The sequence below is a fragment of the Mixophyes fleayi genome, chromosome 6, assembly GCF_038048845.1.
Source record: "Mixophyes fleayi isolate aMixFle1 chromosome 6, aMixFle1.hap1, whole genome shotgun sequence".
In the NCBI taxonomy this organism is placed as follows: Eukaryota; Metazoa; Chordata; class Amphibia; order Anura; family Limnodynastidae; genus Mixophyes; species Mixophyes fleayi.
In genome coordinates, this window is record NC_134407.1 from 38785659 (window position 1) to 38808372 (window position 22714).

Sequence of the window (22714 nt, forward strand, 5' to 3'; positions counted from 1 at the left end):
GATTGACCAGTGAAAGAAATGATCCAACCACATTTGATCAGATTATCATCAGGTGTACTGGTAAATGTGAAAAATGATTGCTATTGGAACTCGGAGTAAGGAGAGCAAAACAGGAGGGGGGCTAGAGAGTTGAGAATGTTATTACTCGGCCCCTACCAAAATTTTGCTGTGGGGCCTGGCAATGCACTGTTCTGCCCCTGCTTTTATATGCAGTTATCTTACAACTAAACTTCCAGGCCCGATGTGTTTCAGAAGAGATCTAGGTGCTTGGTTTGTGCACTGAACGTCCAGATCCAATTTAGACAATTGGTTTGTTGCCATAGTGACACAAAACCTGTTGCGCTGAGTGTCAGGAACGGCCCATGTCTGGTCACTGCAAAATGTATACTTATCTGAATTGATGTCCACAAATACCAAGTAGGAAGTTGACTTAAAATAATGATAAACTTAGTGTTGATAATACATTCACATACATTTAACAAACAGATCATCTATGTTGTTTCTTGTTTGTGAGACACTCATTGATAATCGACCCAAACTGTGACAGGAGAGGCGTAGAAATTCATTACAATATCCTCAGGAGTGTACAATGTAATTAATTAAGTGTAAAACCGCAGAGCAAATGCTCTATTGTGACATTACACTCCAACTTTTGCAGAATTGAACCTGGTTTTACAATGAATCACATGTAGTAGTAGTGGAAGATTGCACCAGTTAGTGAGAGGAGTTACACACGGGCCCGGCGCTCCCATTAGGCAAGGTTAGGCACTTGCCTAGGGCGCCGGGCTCTGGAGGGCGCCTGGAGGGCGCCACAGAATTCTAAAATACTTTAAAACTGTGCGGCGACCGCTGACCATACCTGTCACGGCCGCCGCACAGCATTCAGATGGACGGGGAAGGGGGAAGAGGCTATTTTGTCACCACCGCCGCCTCTCTGCTCCGTCTCCTCCCCTCCACTTACTAGTGTCAGTGAGTGGAGGGGAGGAGACGGAGCAGAGAGGCGGCGGTGGTGAGACAAGGTGAGACAAGGTAAGGAGAGGAGGGAGGAGGGCGGCGATTTTTGCGGTGGGGCCGCGATTTTTGCGCGGGGGGGGCGCCGCTTTTTTAAAAAGTGCCTAGGGCGCCGTGGACCCTAGGACCAGCCCTGGTTACACAGGGGCCACTCCTTACTAAAGCTGGGTACGCACTACAGAAATTTCGACCAACTTTTTATGCCAAGCGATTTTACATGCGATTGATGTTCCGATCGGTCGGCCCATGGACTGCATACACACTAGCCTTGTTTAGGACGATAAAGGGAAGAGCGGACGTCCCTTTAGCGACTTTTTATAGCTATGTTGCCGTGAGCAATGACTGTAATTTCGTACTCACTGTTGTGGATCGGTCGGAAGTTTATACACACTACACAACGGAGACGAGATTGGAACGAAAATATTAAACGGTACGACCAACCAAATGAGGCGACAATCGTCCATTTGGGCAGACTTTCGACCATTGTGTCACTGCACACACTGACCCGACTTTTAAACGAGCGGTCCTATGTCGGCTAATTTAGCCGATTATTGGATGAAAACTGCGTAGTGTGTACCCAGTTTAAATATGTATTGTGCATAGCTTTTCAGATTTTTTTATGGGGAGGGATTATTTAAATGAGCTAAAGGGGTAGAGAGGGAGAATTTAAATGTCTACTACCTGGCTTGCAGGATGCATACAACCTTTTCTTCCCTGTAAAAAAAAAAAAAGTAATCTTCATCACCAATGAGGTCCAGGAGATAAGGTCCTATTCTTATACTTATAATGGGACACACTTTGCACTCTCCAGGTTTCTGGTGAACCAATGTAATAACACACTTCGAACACACAAAAATGACACAAGTAATTAAGACAGCCCCTATGTCACCTCACTGTCAAGATTAATTTCTGCCAGAAGAATTTTTCCGGAACATGATCCAACCTGCTAAACTAGGTGCAAAATGATTTTTTGTGGGCTTTTCCAAAGACAGTGCAGACGGTATGCACCCCGAAATGTGCTTGGCGGATACGTTGGTGCACTTGTGCACCTAGAGAAGCATTGCAGATCTGCACTGTTTGCAGTTTGTAAAGAACCCTTTGAATGGTTTATCTAACTTGCAGCATCAAATTATTTTCTCATATAAGACATCAGACCTTATTCTAACAAAAGTGTCAAAGAGCTTTGCCTGTATTTAACAATTTTTATTCAGTATTATATCACAAATTAGCTGTACATTATATTAACCCCTTCATCCAGAAATGCTTAATTATGTATAATTATTTATTTTCATTGCTGCAGTCTTCCAGTGCTGACATGTTGGTATCTGTGTAGAATTTGTTCATGTGGGTTTCCACCAGGTGTTCAGCTTCCTCCCAGGGTATAAAATACTTACTGGTAGGTTATTTGACTTCTGAATACATTGGTGCTGATTTGAGCATGTATTTGATGTAGCACTGGTAACAGGAATTCGAACATTATTGCTAATTATTACTTTCTAATAACAAGAGAATCAAGAGAAATCATTGAACAAGATTAATCCACATGTCTTTCCTAAAGATATCAATGTGTTTGTATCTGGCAACAGAATTTCCTTCTCAATTAACACCAAAATAAACATGTTTTCATCAAAAAGACTTAATTTATCTAGTAACATCTACTGTTACTAAAGCTGGGTACACACTACACTGTTTTCATCCAATAATCGGCATACGACATACGACCACTTGTTCAAAAGTCGGGTCAGTGTGTGCAGTGACACGATGGTCGAAAGTCTGCCCAAATGGAAGATTGTCGCCTCATTTGGTTGGTCGTACCATTTAATATTTTCGTTCCAATCTCTTTTCCGCTGTGTAGTGTGTATAAACTTCTGACCGATCCACAACAGTACGAAATTACAGTCATTGCTCACGACAACATGGCTGTAAAAAGTCGCTAAAGGGACGTCCGCTCTTCCCTTTATCGTCCTAAACAAGGCTAGTGTGTATGCAGTCCATGGAGCAAGCGATCAGACCATCGGTCGCATGTAAAATCGCTCGGCATAAAAAGTTGGTCGAAATTTCTGTAGTGTGTACACAGCTTAATTTAGCATTCTCATGACAAACAATGTGCCATATCTGTGAGGTGGTAACATGTTCCTATTGCAATGTGAAATACAAAATCAGAGATGATGCCTATGACACAAACTCATGTTGTACAGGCACAAGTAGCTTCTCTGATCACCGCCTATTTGTATATTAACTTTCTTTACTTCCTGCAAATTCAAGTAAAAAAAAAACCAATAATGTGAAACAATTTATGCAATCTTTTATTCGGTGAAAATACGTCTCCACAATACACCAATATAATTACACTAAATCGCTCTCAAGCACAAATGAAAATAACAACAGCCAGTCAGCCTGATCCTCTCTATTGCTGCTTTCACAGGGTAAGAGAGGTCTTTCAAGGGAAAGTGATTCATATTTCTCACATCTGTTTTACCACACTCCACAGGCTATTGGACGCTCTCATAATCCAGCGCATGATTGGGTAGAAGCTGAAATGTGACAGAAATGTTGATGAAGGACTCATGTGCGAGGAGATCCTGGAGAATTTCGGGGTACTCTTTTGAAAGCCCTAGTGAAGTCTGGCGGAAGGACACAGTCTACGCCGCTAGTCCGCCTGGTAGCATCTGACACGGGCGGAGCGCTCCGTGTGTGAGAGTGAGAGCAGCGCTCAGTGTCAGGCTGCCTCGGGCTGTGAGGGGAACACGGCGGCTGGAGCCGGCAGAGAGTTCAGTTCAGCAGCTCGGAGTCCTGTCTCTACCGAGCCGGGGGAGGGGGCGCAGTGTCAGCATGTGCGGCCGCCGGTAAGACAGGTCTGGCTGGATCCACTTGTCTGTTCTTCCCGGGACTGGAGGCCATGGCGCTGGGAGCACGGCCGGAGCTGGTCGGGAAGCGCTTCGTGTGTGTGGTCCGAGGAGGAGAGGAGCTGCCGGAGCTCGGGGAGATCGGGCAGATTGGCCGCTGGGGCTGGAGAGCCGGTGTGATACGAGCGGTGTCTCATCGGGACAACAGTAACCCGGAGCTGGCGGTAAGAGAGTTACTTTATACACAGGCAGCGTGTGTTGTTCCCGGCTGGAGGAGAGGATTCCTGCCAGGCTCTGCGGGGACCACTGGGGCAGCTCCTCCGGCAAGTGCTGTGCCCGCTGCTAGGTGCCTGCTGCTGGGGCACCTTCTGTGCCACTTGTGGGCTGTCTGGTGCTGTTACTGACAGTTACTTATAGCTGCTGGGGAATCCCCAGTGTTACTTGTGGGGTGTCTGGTACTGTTGCTGACAGTTATCTTGTAGTTACTGGGGTGTCTGGTACTGTTACTGACAGTTATCTTGTAGTTACTGGGGTGTCTGGTACTGTTACTGACAGTTATCTTGTAGTTACTGGGGTGTCTGGTACTGTTACTGACAGTTATCTTGTAGTTACTGGGGTGTCTGGTACTGTTACTGACAGTTATCTTGTAGTTACTGGGGTATCCCCTGTGTTACTTGTGGGGTGTCTGGTACTGTTACTGACAGTTACTGACAGTTACTGGGGTATCCCCAATGTTACTTGTGGGGAGTCTGGTGCTGTTACTGACAGTTACTTACAGTTACTGGGGTATCCCCAATGTTACTTGTGGGGTGTCTGGTACTGTTACTGACAGTTACTGGGGTATCCCCAATGTTACTTGTGGGGAGTCTGGTACTGTTACTGACAGTTACTTATAGCTGCTGGGGAATCCCCTGTGTTACTTGTGGGGTGTCTGGTACTGTTACTGATAGTTATCTTGTAGTTACTGGGGTATCCTCTGTGTTACTTGTGGGATACCTCATGCTGTTAACTTTAAACTGCTGTGGTTCCTCCTGCCATACTTGTGAGGTGTCCCATGCTGTTATTGACAGTTTTCTTTAGTCCTTTAAATAATGTGCTGCCCCCTGGATTTCCTTATATTGTTACTGTTTTCCTAAATGTTGTGATACCTCCTATATTGCCTCATGTTGTTGCTATTAGTGTTCTTCCAAGTACTGGGGTACATTCTGCATTATTTTTGGGGGCTCATACTGTTTGCCAATTGAGGAGTCTGGCATTGGGGTCCTTCATTTCTCTTTTGGTTACTTTCACTTCTCTTCCAAGTACTGGGGTATCTCCAGTATTTATTTGTGTCTGAAACTGTTATTACAGATGTTTTCCTAAGTACCGAGGTACTTCCTACATGCGATGATTAGTAATAATCTTCCAAGTTATTGGGTACCACTTACATTACTGGTAAGATGTCTAATAATGTTACAATTCCTGTTCTGGCAAGTACGAAGTTACTTTCAGTCTTATTCCACTACTATCAGTTATTTCCATTACTTGTATTTGGAGTCTGAATGCTTGTATACATTGCCATAATTCTTTAGTGAGTGTATTCCATAGTCTCTGGTCTTGTGCTGTACTTGTTTTGTATGAGCAGCTCAGTGAGTTTCCAGGACACCTTGTGATTTTGGTTTTATTTCTGAACTTTTGAGGCTTTTTAACTTTTCCCTCAACTGCACATTTTTGCTAATCATGCCAATTTAGTTCTGCATATCTGTGTCTCCTGATTGTAGTTACTTGATTTTTTTCTGATTGGTAAAGGGATTTTACAAGTTTATATTTGGTCTGATGTTGGTTTTGGCTTGATTTGGTGTGATGTAATTCATGGGATTTTGCAATGTTGGGGAACTAATAAGGCCATATTTTGGACTGCTGCATGAATTAATTGGGACATCTTTTGGGTTGCTGAAATAATTAATGGCAAGTTGTACTGGGGGCTGGCGTTGGTGTGCTGGGGGCAGTTGTGGGGGTTGGGGTGTTGGGGGCAGTTGTGGGGGTTGGGGTGCTGGGGGCAGTTGTGGGGGCTGGCGTTGGGGTGCTGGGGGCAGTTGTGGGGGCTGGCGTTGGGGCGCTGGGGGCTGGCGTTGGGGCAGTTGTGGGGGCTGGCGTTGGGGCGCTGGGGGCAGTTGTGGGGGCTGGCGTTGGGGCGCTGGGGGCAGTTGTGGGGGCTGGCGTTGGGGCGCTGGGGGCAGTTGTGGGGGCTGGCGCTGGGGGCAGTTGTGGGGGCTGGCATTGGGGTGTTACCTAAGATTGGCAAGTGGCAGGCTGACTGAGGGCAGTTGGTGATATGAATAGCTGTGATGCACTAGGAATAAGGGAGTTTTTCCTTTCCACTTTCCTCATCATCAACATCTTCAGTTATTTATATAGCGCCACTAATTCCGCAGCGCTGTACAGAGAACTCTCTCACATCAGTCCCTGCCTCATTGGAGCTTACAGTCTAATTCCCTAACACACACAATGAGAGAGACTAAGGTCAATTTGATAGCAGCCAATTAACCTACTGGTATATTTTTGGGGTGTGTGGGGGGGGGGGGGGGGGGACCGGAGCACCCGGAGGGAACCCACGCAAACACACTAAGAACATATAAACTCCACACAGCTAAGGCCATGGTTGGTACTTTCATGCTAAAATCCACAATCCACAGCACAATACATTTCCTTGTTTCTTAGTGATGAAAAAGGGGTTAAGTGTCAGTATGTTTGATCATAAAACGGCCTCCTTTTCATTTCCAGAAGGCCCCAGTGTTGCACTGGTTGTGTGATATATTATTCTTTTTTCCCTCCCCCAGCTTAATAGAAACAATCTGAGTAGCTGAATGTATTGCTACAGATGTGCCTCTCTATAGTCTTTTTTTTTCCCTTTTCCTTCCCCCTGGTAATCTTGTTGTGGTGTTGTCAGCCCTCCCCCATCAATTTTCATATGATTTACTGTAGTTTTCTGGCTGTCCAATGCCTGAGAACTAAGTTTCTCATGGAAGGAGGGAGTGGGGGTATGGCACTGGAAAGGGTTGTTGGAAGGCGAAAAAAGGATGGAAATTAAATGAAAAAAGTGGCAAGCTACAGACACCGGCACTTTATGTTCCCCTGTAACTGGGGATGTTTCTGTCAGTGTGTTTTTGTAAGGGGTGTAGGAATGTTTAGCAGCAGCCAGAGTGTGTTCTGTTTTGTTCAGACACATTCTCACTGGGGAAACACCAATGCTGACTGAAACTGCTTACTGGAATACATTGTGTAGACATTTCAGTGTGCTCGGTCTTTCTATTGTAAAGCATTGATTCTCTTTCCATAGTTATGCTACAGAAATATGTTTTTTCGTATAGTGTTTGAGTGCCTGTGTGAGACTATGTATATGTATGTATGTATATATATAATATATTTATAATCACACACACACACACACCTAGAAGTCCCTCTCCCCTCCCCCAGCATTTGCAAAGGTTCATTCAGGTCAGCAGACTTCCTTCATATTGAGCAGCATTGTGCTCTCCAGGATACTAAATCATTCAGACCTTTCTGCAGTTTTATTAAGAGCACGGAATCCCTACCAAGCATTTTATATGTTGAACAAGGTTTAACTCCTTCACGGCTGAAGCAATGTGTTTCGTTGTTGTTCATAATCTTACAGGCTTGAATGGCAATTAATAAAAAGGAATTTAGTCTAGAAGCATCCCCTTCCCTTCCCCCCCAATCCTTGCTCATTCATGTTATTGAATTTATACATTGATATTATTGCAGTCTTTTAGAGTTAAAACCTGGTTGTAAAATAGAACTATAGATATCGAGCATGTTTGTCTGTTAACATTTCTTCCCTGTTACATATTCCCACTCTTCCACCTTAATTGTTTGCTTAAAAGTGAGTCTTATTTTCAAGCATAGAACACAGGACTGCCTTAATGTCATAGTATTTTTGTACTTTAGTTTACAAACGACAAAACTGATCCTTTTCAGTTTATTTCGAATGGACCCTTTTGTTTTCTATCAAGCTATTTTGTATATATTTTTTCCTTCATTCAATCTGTGCCAGCAGCTCTCCGTCTTGGTATGGAGAGAGGCCAAACAGCTGGGAGGAAATTCTGTACAGCTGGCATCTCTTAGCTCTGTGCGCCCATCCTCCTCAAAGCTCCAGCCTATTGCCAAATTTAATGTCTCAACTTCAGATTGTGTATAGTAGTAAATTATTGGATGACCTATCCTGTCTAATGCCTTCATGACAGTACTGTTTTACTCTAACAAAGCCCTTGGAAGACTAATTGGTAGTTTTCACTGCTTGCAAATGTTATGCAAGTGCCTTGTTAATTGTAACCATGTGTACAGTGCTGTCTTCCTGTAAATGTTATGAGACATTATTGTACTATGATGCACTATTTGTTATGTTAAGTTTGTTTATAGAATGCAAATCTAGCAATTATATTTTGAAAAATAATAGGAAGCTTTTTCGTATTGTGTTTTATGGTGATTTATAATCGTATGGTGTTTGTGGCTTTTGAACATGGCTGCCCTCTTGAAGATCCAACATCGGCAGTTGCTATGGTGATTTTAGCGGCTGTAGTTTGGCCCTTTTGCCTTACGCTTACGTGCTCAGACAGTGAATTAGCTGGAATGTGAAGGTAACTGGGTGCTATCACTTGCATGTCTTTGTAGAGTAACCTTCGGAAGTAGAATTATTTTCCATACACAATCCTTATTCTATTTGAGTATCTGCAGGATAGTAAGTATCTTAGCAGTGCTCTATACATTTGAAGCCAATACAATAAGAAGTCACCATTTTTATTATTGGTTTTTAAATTGCATTTCCCTTGTACACAGCCGCTAATTGTTATTTTTTTTATATTGGTTTTGTGAAAGTTGCCTTTGAAATGCTTTTGGACTGAAGATATGTCATCCGGTTTTACTAAAGCATTGTACTATCCTACAACTGCTCTTACATGAGGAGGGGGGGGGGGGGCGGCGCAGGAACATAGCATAAAGCTATATTGAATCATTTCTAGAGTCTGCCCAAATGTTTGCATCTTTCCTGTATATTTGCATGATTAAGAATAAGACATCTAATCAATACACCAAAAGAGTGTAAAAAAAATTCAGTTGTTGCCATGGGATAGTTGGGTAATATGTGCACATAAGTTTGATTAGGACATAGGTTCACACAGTATATTGGCTAAAAATAAGTCCAAAATTTTGGTTATGCTAAAAGAATAGCGAGCATGAGATGAAAGATTGTGATGAAAAATAATAAACATAAAAGGCAAACTAGAGAAATACATGTAATTAACCATTGCATAGTAGATGTATATGTGACCATTATATATGTGGTTTAAACTTGGGCACTTTAGGGGTAATTTACTTTGTTCTGCTGCTTATGTATAAACTATAAATAAATGAAACTGTTGAATGAGTGTCTTGATGCTTTACAGCCTTTTATGTTGAGTAACAATGATATGACTTGCCTCTATCCTATGGTAGTTTGCATTTGTTGTAGCAATGGAAAATGTCTGTGGGTTTATGCTTTACTGCACTACTATAACTAAAGTTCATGCGAGGCAATTAACTGCGCCATTTTGCTATTGCCATAGGTCTTTGTTATACAAACAATCAAGTTGTTTGTGGAACAATTTATTGCTAAGCTTAACAAATCTCATGTGTTTGGTGCAGAGTTCTGTGTTTTGTTGCTGCTTTGGTAATATTGCCTGCAATGTATTACTAGAGTAATAGAGGGCATATAGATGGTAGCTCTCTCTGCCCCGTGAATATCATTAACCCTGAATATACAGAATTCCCTCAATATAGACACAGACATACATTATTTAAGTTATGTTAAGGGCTGTAGCAGGTTTTTTTCTTCCCCCAGGAAGAACTGTGGACGAATCCAAGAGCCATGACTCTGTATACAGAACACTGTGAATTTAATCCATGGAAAAATATAATTTGGCAGCAGAAAATAATCTATTCTCCCATCTAGTACAGTACAAGCATAGTATTACCTATTATACTTTTTGTAAACCTAAAACATTTCTCTATGTAATGTTTGCAGACACTTGAGACTAAAGTACGATCACTTGCTCTCTCTGCTATTAGATGAAATACCAGGGTCTCTTTTTGTACGTAGAAGGCAACATAACCTACAGTTTGAATCTTCATTGGGTGTAACGTCTTGGCTTGTCCAAGCCACGTACAGATAGGTGTTGCTTCAAATGCTGACTGAAGCTGCCAAGTTGCGTTGTCATGCCCAAATTTATATATTGCACCACCAATTTTCCATTTTTCTGTGCCTCTCCCTTGTGCCGTAATGCATTCATAGTTTAAAACCCCATTGCGTCCCATCTGTATAATATAAACGCAGCCGTAGTTGAATGAATTCATATACAATAAAGCTGGGTACACACTACAGGTTTTTCATCTAATTATTGTGCAGATCACACAATAAACGACCGCTCAACAATATTGAATTAGTGTGTACACTCCCATGATCATGTTTTACCATACCAAAGCACATTGTATCATTTTATTTGTTTATTAAACTTCCTAAAAATCACGATGAGTGATGGAACGATGTCTGGCACATGTGGAAGTGTGTACACACTCGCGACCAGCAGTGTAGGCAGATCTCTGTCAAGTGTGCATAGTCACAATCTGTGCAGCAGATGGTTATTAGAGATGACGAGCACCGATCTGAAGGTAAATCATGTAGGTGTGTACGTATGAACCGACATGCTCATCTGGACTTTCAGTCCTTGGTAAAATTGTTACAGAAATCACATCTGCAGTAATTTTCTGTAGTGTGTACTCCGTTTAACAGTAAACACATTGTGTATGCACGTGCACAAGCTGAGCTGAATGCTGACCTAGGAATGACCTATAGTTTATGTTTGGTGTGTGTTCAAGGAGAGACCTCAATATCCTATGGGTGTGAAGACACCCACACGATTGTCACATTCTCATAATGTAGTCCTGTTTGGTAAGATCTTACAATTGTCGCCATGTCTTTACAGAGCACGAAAGCTGTTGATAAAGAGTTTATTTGAAAAGATGGTTCAGGATTCTTGTCCAGGGTTAACATTTTGATTGTACAGTACTTGAATACAGTTGTATCACTATGTGTGGGAGTAGACTGAACAATAATTAAGAAATATCTTTTCTGTGCAGCTATCAAGGTTTTCAGATTGAATTTGTGTGTGCAAATCATTCAATTATATGATCACTTGTTAAGATATTTTAGTTAAAATGCGTGCAATTGCTTGTGTGTACAGCATAAGTGCCAACTACCCCCTACAAGAAACCAGTAAAGGATAACAGTCCATAGTTGGACCTCAATGAGCCTGGCAAGTTGTGGTTTGTGCAGATGGAATATGTTCACTATTATCCGATTTGGCTGTCTTATCAGTTGCCTATTGCTTCCAAGACTGCACCAGTTCACATTAAAGTATAAAGGAGGTGAAAAACAAACAAACAACAGAAGGTGTCATGTTTTTGTTGTTACAAAAACAAAACAAATAAAACACAACATGTCATGCAGTAGGATTTTGTTTCAGGAAACTAGAAAAGGAAAGTTTCGGAAGTTAGATAAACATACATATACCATGTTCCTTTTTGAGACATATGAACAGTAGGTTCCCTGACAGTCTGGGTTTATTGGCAAAACATTATTTAATTAGCATCGTTTAAATATGTTTACCTTTTTAGGTGCAGAGCTGTAGCTGTAAATGTTTACACATAACGTATGCTGGTAGATGTGCTTTAATTACGCTGTTTGTGGCATCTTCACTTGAGTCTTAAGTCATCCAGGTTTTTCCTCATTAAGACATAGAAGGATGTTACTCCTTTGCCATTGCTAGCTTTCTGACATCTGGATCTCATTGTGTAATTCCTCAGGCCTGTTTATTTTGTTCCCTATCACTGGAAACCCCTGTGTCTTGCAGGATGCAGCTTCCCCCTCAGTCGCTTCCTGCATTTCTTGTTGGCAGCCGCTAGTTCATCAGGAAAAATGAAAACGGCTTTGGCATGGTTTTAATCTTTTGTTTTAACCTCTTATTATTTGGGACAGTAGTGCGTTCAATCCACTTGTGGAAAAAAGTTTGACATCATTTAGTCTGGAACTGCAATAGTGAAATGCTTAGCTGTTCCCCCCCCCCCCTTAAGAGGGTCCATGCTGCATGGTATGATAATCTTGAAAGAACAATGCATATTGCTTTGATGAGAGCAGTGCTAAGAGATAGAAAGGGCATTGAAGCAAAGAGTTTACTTCTTAGTAGAAGTGGTTTACTTGATCATCTGTCTATGCTGTTGCAGTAACAGCCTCAGGTCATCCATGCTCCTAAAAATACATTGAAAGAAGTCTTATTATGTTAACATTCTGTGCAGGTCACACATATATATATATATATATATATATATATATATATATATACATATATGTATATATATATGTATATATATATGTATATGTATATATGTGAGATTGTAGTGAAAAGGAAAATGAATCCTCAAATTTTTATTTTTGTTGTTGCAGTTTTAAAGGCCAAATGGAAAAATTAGAGATTCTTTCCATGTTCAGCCTATATGGAATTGTGCAGTCACATACATATTTATATGTGCAGAATTATTAAGCATTACCTGTTCCATTTCAACTACTATAGGGAATCGTTTTTTTTTTCTTCTTTTACAGATGCATTGAGAAAAGATGTTGTCTCCATGTATAGATTTATTACATTTCTAGACAGTGTTTTTTTTGTTTTCTTTATCCATTTTGTGTTTTTCTATTTCAAAAATACATTAGGAATCACATAGTTAATTTTTTTTAATGGGTTAACTTTTTCATTGCAAGTATGAAACCTGTCCAATTAGTGTTGGCAAATCTATTGGTCGAGGTCCTGTGCTGGTATTGATGGCCTAGTAAAATAATACCAGTCCTATAGCTCCAGTGCATTATCACAAAGGTGTGATAAATAATTGGATCTATTTGTAATGCGCCTTTTCCGTGTACGATTGGAAGCCACATTAAAACCAGAGTGATGTGAAGAAGCTGTCAGCATATAAAAATACCCAGAAAGGAGATGTGTTCTGCCAACGATGTTTAAAGAAACAAAAACAAATTCAACACCGAAATAAAGTTCTGTATAATCGCATTGTTTTTGATATGCTTTATCTTTGCCTTCAGCTGAGAGAAAGAGAACCCCCACTGAAGCAGAGAGAGGAAAACTTTACTTTTTGTTTCATATCCAGTAAAAAAAAATAAAAAAGCAAAAACAATATTTGAAGGGTTTACATCCATTTTATCCGCATTGCCAGCCTATTAATAACGTGTTAATTTCAGATATTTAATATTGTTTTGTAAGGAAAAAGCCATACACCACCTAATCTTTATTTACTGAAAAGACATGTGAGTGAATGTTTGGTGTTATGAATATAATTCAGACGGTATTAAGCCACACTTCTGACCTACATATCGCCAGTATAATGTTATTTTGTCTGCAATATTCCATTGTACAACTTCGTGTTGTACAACTTATGTTTTTCAGTATTTGGAAATTGTTTGGATTGTAAAAATATTATGTAACTAAACTCTTTGTATCAAATGTGTGCATTGTTCCTTTATCTTGTAATCTCATGTTACTTCAATCTTCCATTCTGAAATGTTTCATGCTTAGACACATGAGGATGTAGTACTTTTCCAAATAAAAAGAGCAAAAGTAATTTAAAGGAGATAAGTTTGAAAATGTAACTATACTGGAAAACATTGCAGACTTTACAAATCAAGAATTTTTCATCTGTCTGGTGATCGGCCAGACAAAGGAAGCATGGTGCTTTGAAAGCTCGCAACCATTTCCCCTACAGATGAATTAAAATGTCTCTCACTTTGTTGATTTTTATTTTTAAACTTCTTTACTTTCTCACTGGATTTAAAGTACTCTAATTATGTAACCCTTAATATACTCAGAATAAAAAATCCAAGATAAAATGTGATTGGTACTGCACTTTGTAATTCACCATATTGTCTGTCTTCTATGTTTTTACGTTTTGACAGGTCTGCACTGTATGTATATATATATGTGTGTGTGTGTATATATATATATATATATATATATATATATATATATATATATATACACCTATCTAAATTTATTTTGTTTGTGTGTGTACGTACATCAGATGTAGCCAGTACTTAACATCTTTTGTGCTAGCCTAAATTGTCTTCTATGTGTTTGGGGGTTGTTTTTGATTGTTTTAAATGAAAAGTTCATTTTCTCATTTGACCAAAGAATATTCCTGTTTTTAGTTGGGTTGATGCATTTTAAATGCTATTTTAACAAGTTACTACATGGAACACCAAGGAATAAAATTGTATAATGTCAAATGCAGATTTCCTTGACAACTATATGAATCAGCAAATAGTCCTCTTACGTGATGGCAGTGATTGTGAAATCTGTTTGAGCAGTGTATGAACCATATTTCATTATTATGTGGTGTATTACCTCCAGGGAGATCTTTGATAACATGTCAGGGTGGTGGAGGAGCAAGAGAAATGGCAGTCTTATAATGCTCCTCTTTCTGATCCTCTTTATTGTGTTTCACATGTTTTGTGATGAAATTTGTGTGTGTTTGGTTTATCATTGAATCCTGAAAGTGTACATGTCATTGAACGCTAATAGCGGTACATTGCAGTTTGGATTTTACCCAGGCAGCACTTTACACACATACCGATCTTGAGAAGAATCGGCTACAAAACTGAGCCTTTCCTTTTTGTGAGAAATGCCTTGATCATTATTTTAAATGGCTATTGATGTAGGCAGAAGTGACACTGAGCTCATGTGATCATTTAAAGCCAATGTACTGCAAGCTGGCAGCTGTAACGCTCGTTACATCCCTGTGTTAGTTATGGTGTTTAGATAACGGTTTAATGTGCTAATGATTACAGCTAATAAATTTAGATCACAACTATGTTCTTTTCAATTTATAAATTCACTTACATTTCTGGACAACCCATTCTTAATCTACGCAAACTCTCCCCTCCACCCCAACCATTTATTACACGTCTCTGGGCAAACTGCCCCTTACCTGAACCGCGAAGTGCCGTATAACACTTGTTTCAGACAACCTACATACTGTCCGTAGCACCTACAATAGAGCCCTGTCGTGAGATATGATTGGACTGTCTACCAAGGCTCCCCCCCCCCCCCCCCCCAGGACGGTTTGATAAGCAGATTGTTTTCTCACTTTGATTACACAATTTTTTCAAAATACTATTTGTTTGCGGCTTGCTATGGCAGATGTGTGATTTGTGTGGTTTGTCACATACTGTAGCTTTATAATAAACACTCTATTATATTTCTTGTTGATCAGCATGCCAAGATTAGTTTATTATGTATTTGTGTGTGTGTTGTCGTTGGGCCTGTTCTGTATTAATGTCTCAAGATCATCTTACCTTGTTAGATGATGTCGCCAACATCTGGATGACATGTCGCTAGTTTGGAGCGAGGTTGGATATCGGTAATGACTGACAGATGCTAGTTTCCATGGCGATGTAGCCTTTATAGTGTTTAATATTTCTAGCTCTTCTGACAGGAACTCGCATGGTGGAACATGTGGTACGAATCTCTAGCAGTATGTTTGGTGTGTTTGGGTTTGTTTTGGATGCTAAATGCAATGATCCAAACAAACAGACAGACATGTATTTCATGTGGGGGAGGCAGTATGTTTATAATGAAGGTCAGGGCAGTGAGAAAATGGTGTTTAAAATAGTGAGTTCACAAGTTCTCTAGATCAGATACAATCTGGTGTCGGCCCCTCCTTTTCATAATTGTGGATCTAAACTTGATCTCTTGGGTATGGAGAAGCAAGATAAGTCTCTTCCTAGTTTCCCAGTCTGCCCTGTCCTTCATCCAAAGTGTCTGTGGAAATTGCTAAGTCTTGTAGTCTTGCACTTTTTTGTGTCTTAATTTTTTTTATTTTTTTTTAGCACATACTTTTTTTTTTTATTAGTTTTTTTATAGGTATCGGAAAAAGTCACTACAAAAAAATGCAAATAGCGAAAAAACCCACCAAAGAAATAGAAAACATGTTTAAGGTATAAAAAATGATACGAAAGGTTTGATGACGAGAAGAGATATCGGTTAAATAATGGCGGTTAATGAAGCAGGGTTAGTGTTCTTCCAGTTGGATATGATTAAACATTTGGCTGCATTCATCATTTATTTACATAGCGACACTAATTCCGCAGCGCTGTACAGAGAACTCACTCACATCAGTTTCTGCCCCCGTTGGGGCTTACAGTCTACATTTCTTAATACACATTCAGGATATGTCTTATCAACTTTTTGTTGATTGTGGTAAAATGGATCTGGGGTCTACAGCTCCCAAATCTGTATAAATGTATTATTTTTTTTGTAAAAAAGTGTTTAACATTTTTACACAGGAGTTATTTGTTTTTTTATGTTTATTATTTTTTTAATTGCTGCTAAAATATCTGTACTACAGGTGTTTTCTTCATTGATTTTTGTTATTTTATTTAGTGATCCATAAGGCCAGCTCTTCTGTTACTTCTGTTTGTAAGCAGTAGTACATACATATGTGTGTGCAATGCACCACATCTGTGTTCTCTTGTGCACTTTGTACTTACTGTTATTGTGGTTGCTACAAGTAAACTACGGGAATAAAGCAAATAGCATTTTAATAGAGCATTGGGCCACCAGGCGCTTGCAGAAGAGCTTAATAAATCACAGTAGGTGAAGTCCCATCACCAAGCCCTGCAAGGGAAGAGTTTCTCTCAATCATATGCTCACTGAAGATGGCGGCATTAGATCACTTAGCAGACAATGGAACGGTGCATGTAAATAGTGAAGGTTTGGTATGTAGTGACGAGTGATTCCAGAGAATAAGCATAAACCGTATGGAATTTTATCATTAAAACCAATAGCACAGTTTATTGAATTGTGATGAAGAAGTTTATTTCCATTTTTTTGGTATTTTTGTTATTTTAACAGAAGAACTTTCTCGGTGGTCATTACTTTTTTTTTTTATGGAACTTGTGCATTATAGGCCGGATTAATTAAGGTACGTTAATGCCGATACGTATTTTGCTTAAAGTCGCAGTGCGCATGCCCAGAAACTAACACGTACACCAGAGAACGTCCAATTCATCTTCAACATCAAGGACCCTTTCTACAGCCTACGATTTCATGGGTGGAACGGGGAGGGACTGGGAGTATGCACGTTATCAATGTACAGTAAGGGTGTGCCAAGCTCGAGCGCATGCAGCAGCATCAGATTTATGCTTTGGGCATCTCTAAGGTACGTGATTTTCAGTCGTATCATTTGCACCAGCTACAGGTCTGTTGTAAGTGCTGATTACTAGTGATGACGGATGTGTATGAGGGTTGGAATGTGTTCACAATCTGGAGCAATTGTACAAATGTATTTTGTGTACAGTATTCATAACATCCTAATGTATTTTATTGTTTTTTAGGTTTTTTTTAAAAAATGTTTTATCACTAATTACTATTTTATTAGCAGGTGACATTATTTTTTTTCTTTTCTGTGCGTTCTTTTGTCTGAGAACGTAGACCCATATGTATCTTCAGAGTTCAGATCCAATCCTTGTTTAATACGGATGCGTATATGACCGATATATGTTCGCTTTGCGTTCCTTGATGAATCGGGTCCTGTGTGTGCATTACTCGTTTTGAGGTTGTCTAAGCAAACGTGTACTATCATGCATGAAAAATATAGACCCGACTTCCAAAGCAACTGCTTCGACCAACCCAGATAATATAGGTGGTGGTTTCACATGAGTAACTGTTGCTATAATGACACATCACACATCATCAAATGTACAGGATGGGTATCTTACCTTCTTGAATGAGTAACAGACACTGTTATGGCAGGAGAATAGATTTATGGTACAAAATGATAAGTATAGTTTATTTAGCATGCAATCTTCACAAATGTAAAGCTTAACTTTTAAGAGAGTCCTATGAGCAACAGGACTATTCACCGCACCCTCATTTGTTCTCTTTAACATGAGACCTGCACCCTGGGGCTGTTTCACTTTTCAGCAAATCCATGCCTGTTTTTTTTAGTCTCCAGCCCCCCCCCCCCCCTCTTATTCTTCGTACTTTAGTACAATTCTCTTAGTACAGAACAGGATTTACCAGACTCTCCATCTGAAACTTGGTATTCGCTTAGGGCTGCCGTTTTCTTTTTATACGGTCTCTCACCAATAAATCTTTCTAAAAATTTTTAGTTACTTAGAAAATAATCAAGTTAGGTTGTGAAAGCTTTCATATGTGAGTGTTTAAAATGAGAAAAGAATCCGGTCATGAACTTGTATACTGGAAGCAGTATCAAAATGCTCATTCCACTTTAACGTTAACCCCACCCCGCTGCACTCCACCACAAAAGCAAAATAAATATGTTTTACAGAGAGATTCTGTAGCTTCTTCATAGTGTCACAGGAGTCTCCCTGTTGTGTTCCAGAGAGCCCGGAGAAGGCATTTTGCTGAATCACTATAAATGTTTTAGGCTTCAGAATAAAATGGCCCTTTATCAAGTTATTTCATCATACAAATTCTCTCCTATACTTTATAATTGGGGTGCTCTTTGGATATATCTATGTATGGTATTTTAAAGGAGTTTTTAAAATCTGTAACATTTGTGTCCATATCCTTTGTATAAACCTAAAGTAAGGCTGTGTGTGCACATGTCTGTGGTCTGCACCTAAAAATAGGGATTATGCTGTGGAGCACGATCAATACACATAAGTGTTCATTGGGAACACAAGATAGACTGTGGGTGCAAGAAAACAGTGCATGCTGCATCCGTGGCCTGTCCTGTGTTCTCAGTGAACGTTCTTAATCATTGTAGGTCTTTCTAAAGGATCCCTTTTTTTAGGTGCATCTTACCTGTGTTCCGCCAATAGTAGTAGACTGACATTGCTACTTATTGAGGATTTCTTTTAAACTCTAATTAAAATGTTTTTGATAAATCTGTGTATAATCTCTTAATTTATGTTAATTTCTATCAGAAAATGTGTCTGTTTTGTCAAAATGAAATATCTTATTGCATAGATAAGACATTAGAATTATCCATTAGCAACTTGGATTATATAACGAATGGTGCACATGCAAGCAATCAGCACAATGGCACATAGATGCTGCTAGATGTGGTAGACTGATGTATATTAGGGTGTTGCAGTTCCTGGAAACATGTATGGAAAATGCACAAAGTCTAAATTTTCAGCCAAACGCCTCAGTTATGTTCTACAGTTGTATGTTCCAAGTCAAAATTGAGGAGCTGCCAAGAAAGGAAACTGTAATTACAAAGATGAAGACTGTTCCTTGTTACATTTCACCTCCAGGCAGAACTACAATAAGGGAGAGATACTGCCCACCTACCTGTCCTTACAGGAGGGAGAGATACTGCCCACCTACCTGTCCTTACAGGAGGGAGAGATACTGCCCACCTACCTGTCCTTACAGGAGGGAGAGATACTGCCCACCTACCTGTCCTTACAGGAGGGCGACATACTGCCCACCTACCTGTCCTTACAGGAGGGCGACATACTGCCCACCTACCTGTCCTTACAGGAGGGCGACATACTGCCCACCTACCTGTCCTTACAGGAGGGCGACATACTGCCCACCTACCTGTCCTTACAGGAGGGCGACATACTGCCCACCTACCTGTCCTTACAGGAGGGAGAGATACTGCCCACCTACCTGTCCTTACAGGAGGGCGACATACTGCCCACCTACCTGTCCTTACAGGAGGGCGACATACTGCCCACCTACCTGTCCTTACAGGAGGGCGACATACTGCCCACCTACCTGTCCTTACAGGAGGGCGCCATACTGCCCACCTACCTGTCCTTACAGGAGGGCGCCATACTGCCCACCTACCTGTCCTTACAGGAGGGCGACATACTGCCCACCTACCTGTCCTTACAGGAGGGCGACATACTGCCCACCTACCTGTCCTTACAGGAGGGCGACATACTGCCCACCTACCTGCCCTTACAATAGGGCGCCATACTGCCCACCTACCTGTCCTTACAGGAGGGCGACATACTGCCCACCTACCTGTCCTTACAGGAGGGCGACATACTGCCCACCTACCTGTCCTTACAGGAGGGCAACATACTGCCCACCTACCTGTCCTTACAATAGGGCGACATACTGCCCACCTACCTGCCCTTACAATAGGGCGACATACTGCCCACCTACCTGTCCTTACAGGAGGGCAACATACTGCCCACCTACCTGCCCTTACAATAGGGCGACATACTGCCCACCTACCTGCCCTTACAATAGGGCGCCATACTGCCCACCTACCTGTCCTTACAGGAGGGCGACATACTGCCCACCTACCTGTCCTTACAGGAGGGCGACATACTGCCCACCTACCTGTCCTTACAGGAGGGCGACATACTGCCCACCTACCTGTCCTTACAATAGGGCGACATACTGCCCACCTACCTGCCCTTACAATAGGGCGACATACTGCCCACCTACCTGCCCTTACAATAGGGAGAGCTACTGCCCACCTACCTGCCCTTACAGGAGGGAGAGCTACTGCCCACCTACCTGCCCTTACAGGAGGGAGAGCTACTGCCCACCTACCTGCCCTTACAGGAGGGAGAGCTACTGCCCACCTACCTGCCCTTACAGGAGGGAGAGCTACTGCCCACCAGGAGGGAGAGATGTTCATAGTCAGTCACCTGGTGGAAATCATGCCCCTACCTCAGGTAGGGGAGAAGCTATGATGAACTTTAGTACTAGTCCCTTCTTACAAATCTATAATTATAATACCTGCGCGCCGAAGCTGGTTTAATATTATTGTGTGATTCACAGTGTCATAAGCTTCTCAGAGATCTAGGAATAATGCTGAGTCAATTATACATCTTCCATTCCACTCTGAATTTCCTTGCATGTTTGTAATAAGGTTGTTAGTGTGGAATGGTTTGGTCGAAAGCCAGATTGAAAAGGAAATTTTGTTGTGTTGTAAAAGCTGCTGATTTAGGAATGAACTAGTTTTCCATGACTTTAGGCAGTAAAGAGATTGGCCTGAAATGATCTAAATAATGCTTAGGTCACCACTTTTGTGGATTGGTGTGAGAAGCTATTTTCCATGCTCTAGGAATTTGACCAGATGATGCAATATATTGTTTAATAAGGTGGCAATAGGTTTAGTAATTTGCCGGACACTAAGGAAGTCTGACTATCACCGGTCAGGCCCACATTGGTTGTTCAGATTCAGCATTATGAATTTGCTGTAAACCTGGAGTAAATGTGAATTAGATTACATTTTGATGGGTGATGTAGCAGTGTGCTTAAACAGGGCATCTGAGTTATAGTTATTTAAAGTAAACGGTAAGACCTGTCCTAAATTGCTTTCCTCAATTAAGAAATGATTACAGAGGACAAATTATTTTAATTATAATATACTGGATATGTGTAAAATAAAACAAAATCTTCACTTCTCTTCAGTACGTTATCCACATACGAGTACTGTGTTAAGAAGCAATAGTATGGAACTAACAAGTCCAAAAAAAAAAGCCACTACTTATTATTGAGCCGTATTTCCAATATGTTAGGTGAATGGCCATTCTTCCTCTTAAGTGTCTGGTAGCTTCTGAAGCCAGCTACCTGACCTAACATTTTATCTGTGCATATGTTAGAGGCCATATTTGCCGGTGCTGGAGTTATGGATATTTGGAAGCACACTTTTGAATGGTCATTATATTTCCCACTTATAAGCAGTGGCGGGCTGGCCTGGGGGGCAGGGGGGCATCGGCCCCCCGGTCCGCTCGGTCAGGCCGCTATTAGGGCCGGGTGGTAGGCCGACCGGCTGCCCCCCTCCGGCTGCAAAATACAATTCTTTCCCCCGTGGCCGCATCTGATGACATCAGATGCGGCCGCGTCAGCGCACAGGCACAGGCGGCCGCATCACATGACAGGGGATGCGACCGCGTCATCAATGATGCGGCCGCATCCCTTTTCATGAGATGCGGCCGCCTGTGTGCCCCCCGGCCACGCCTCTCCCAGCCCGCGTCTGCTTATAAGCCAGCCATTCTGCAGACCTTGTAATGGTCTCTATTTATGGGAATATTCCGATTATATAAGATATTGTATACAAATCAAGCATTATGTTACAAAGGACCTAGTATATTCTTGAAAATGATAGCTAGAATCATGGGTTTCTATCTAACCCTCAGTGTTTGTTTGTTTTTTAACTCTGGGACATGCCTTTACCAATCCAAACAACAAATAAAAAATTTTCTTCGGTACACAAAACGGTATCAACTTTGATTTCCCTAGATGACCAGCATTGCAATTCCAAAAAACAAGATTGGGCAGTAGTAGCCATGCCAATGCTGTATGCTACTCTGCTGCTGAAATTGATTGTAAGGTACCTTTTGCCCCCTCCATCCACTAATGAATTGTAAAATGTACATGTCGATCAGCTGTGATATTTGTAAAAACTCAGAAATTGACACCTCTCAATGTAAAAATATTGCTGCAAAGTGCCCAAGTATGTTGGTCTATGTATGATGCCCATCATGCTCCCCTCCCATTTTTTCTCTTTTATCCCCATGGATATTATTGGATCGGTAACTTAGTGGTTAGCATTTCTGCCTGACACCACTGGGGTCATGAGTTCGATTCTCGACCAGGGCTTTATCTATGTGGAGTTTGTATGTTCTCCCCATGTTTGCGTAGGTTTCCTCCGGGTGCTCTGACTTCCTCCCACACCCCCCAAAAACCTACTGGTAGTTTAATTGACTGCTGGCAAAATTAACCCTAGTTTTTTGTGTGTCTAGGTCTGTGTGTGTGTAATTT

The 22714-nt window shown here is 41.1% G+C and overlaps 1 protein-coding gene across 2 annotated transcripts in view; it reads left to right on the forward strand.

Moving 5' to 3' along the window:
- The first annotated feature begins 3617 nt into the window (after positions 1-3617).
- JMJD1C (jumonji domain containing 1C) overlaps positions 3618-22714 on the forward strand; it is a 178055-nt gene continuing 158958 nt past the window's right edge. For both annotated transcript variants that reach the window (XM_075216329.1, XM_075216330.1), the window contains exon 1: positions 3618-4081. In XM_075216329.1, coding sequence (XP_075072430.1) covers positions 3911-4081 — 171 coding nt within the window. In that variant the 5' untranslated portion in view covers positions 3618-3910. The remainder of the gene's footprint in view (positions 4082-22714) is intronic.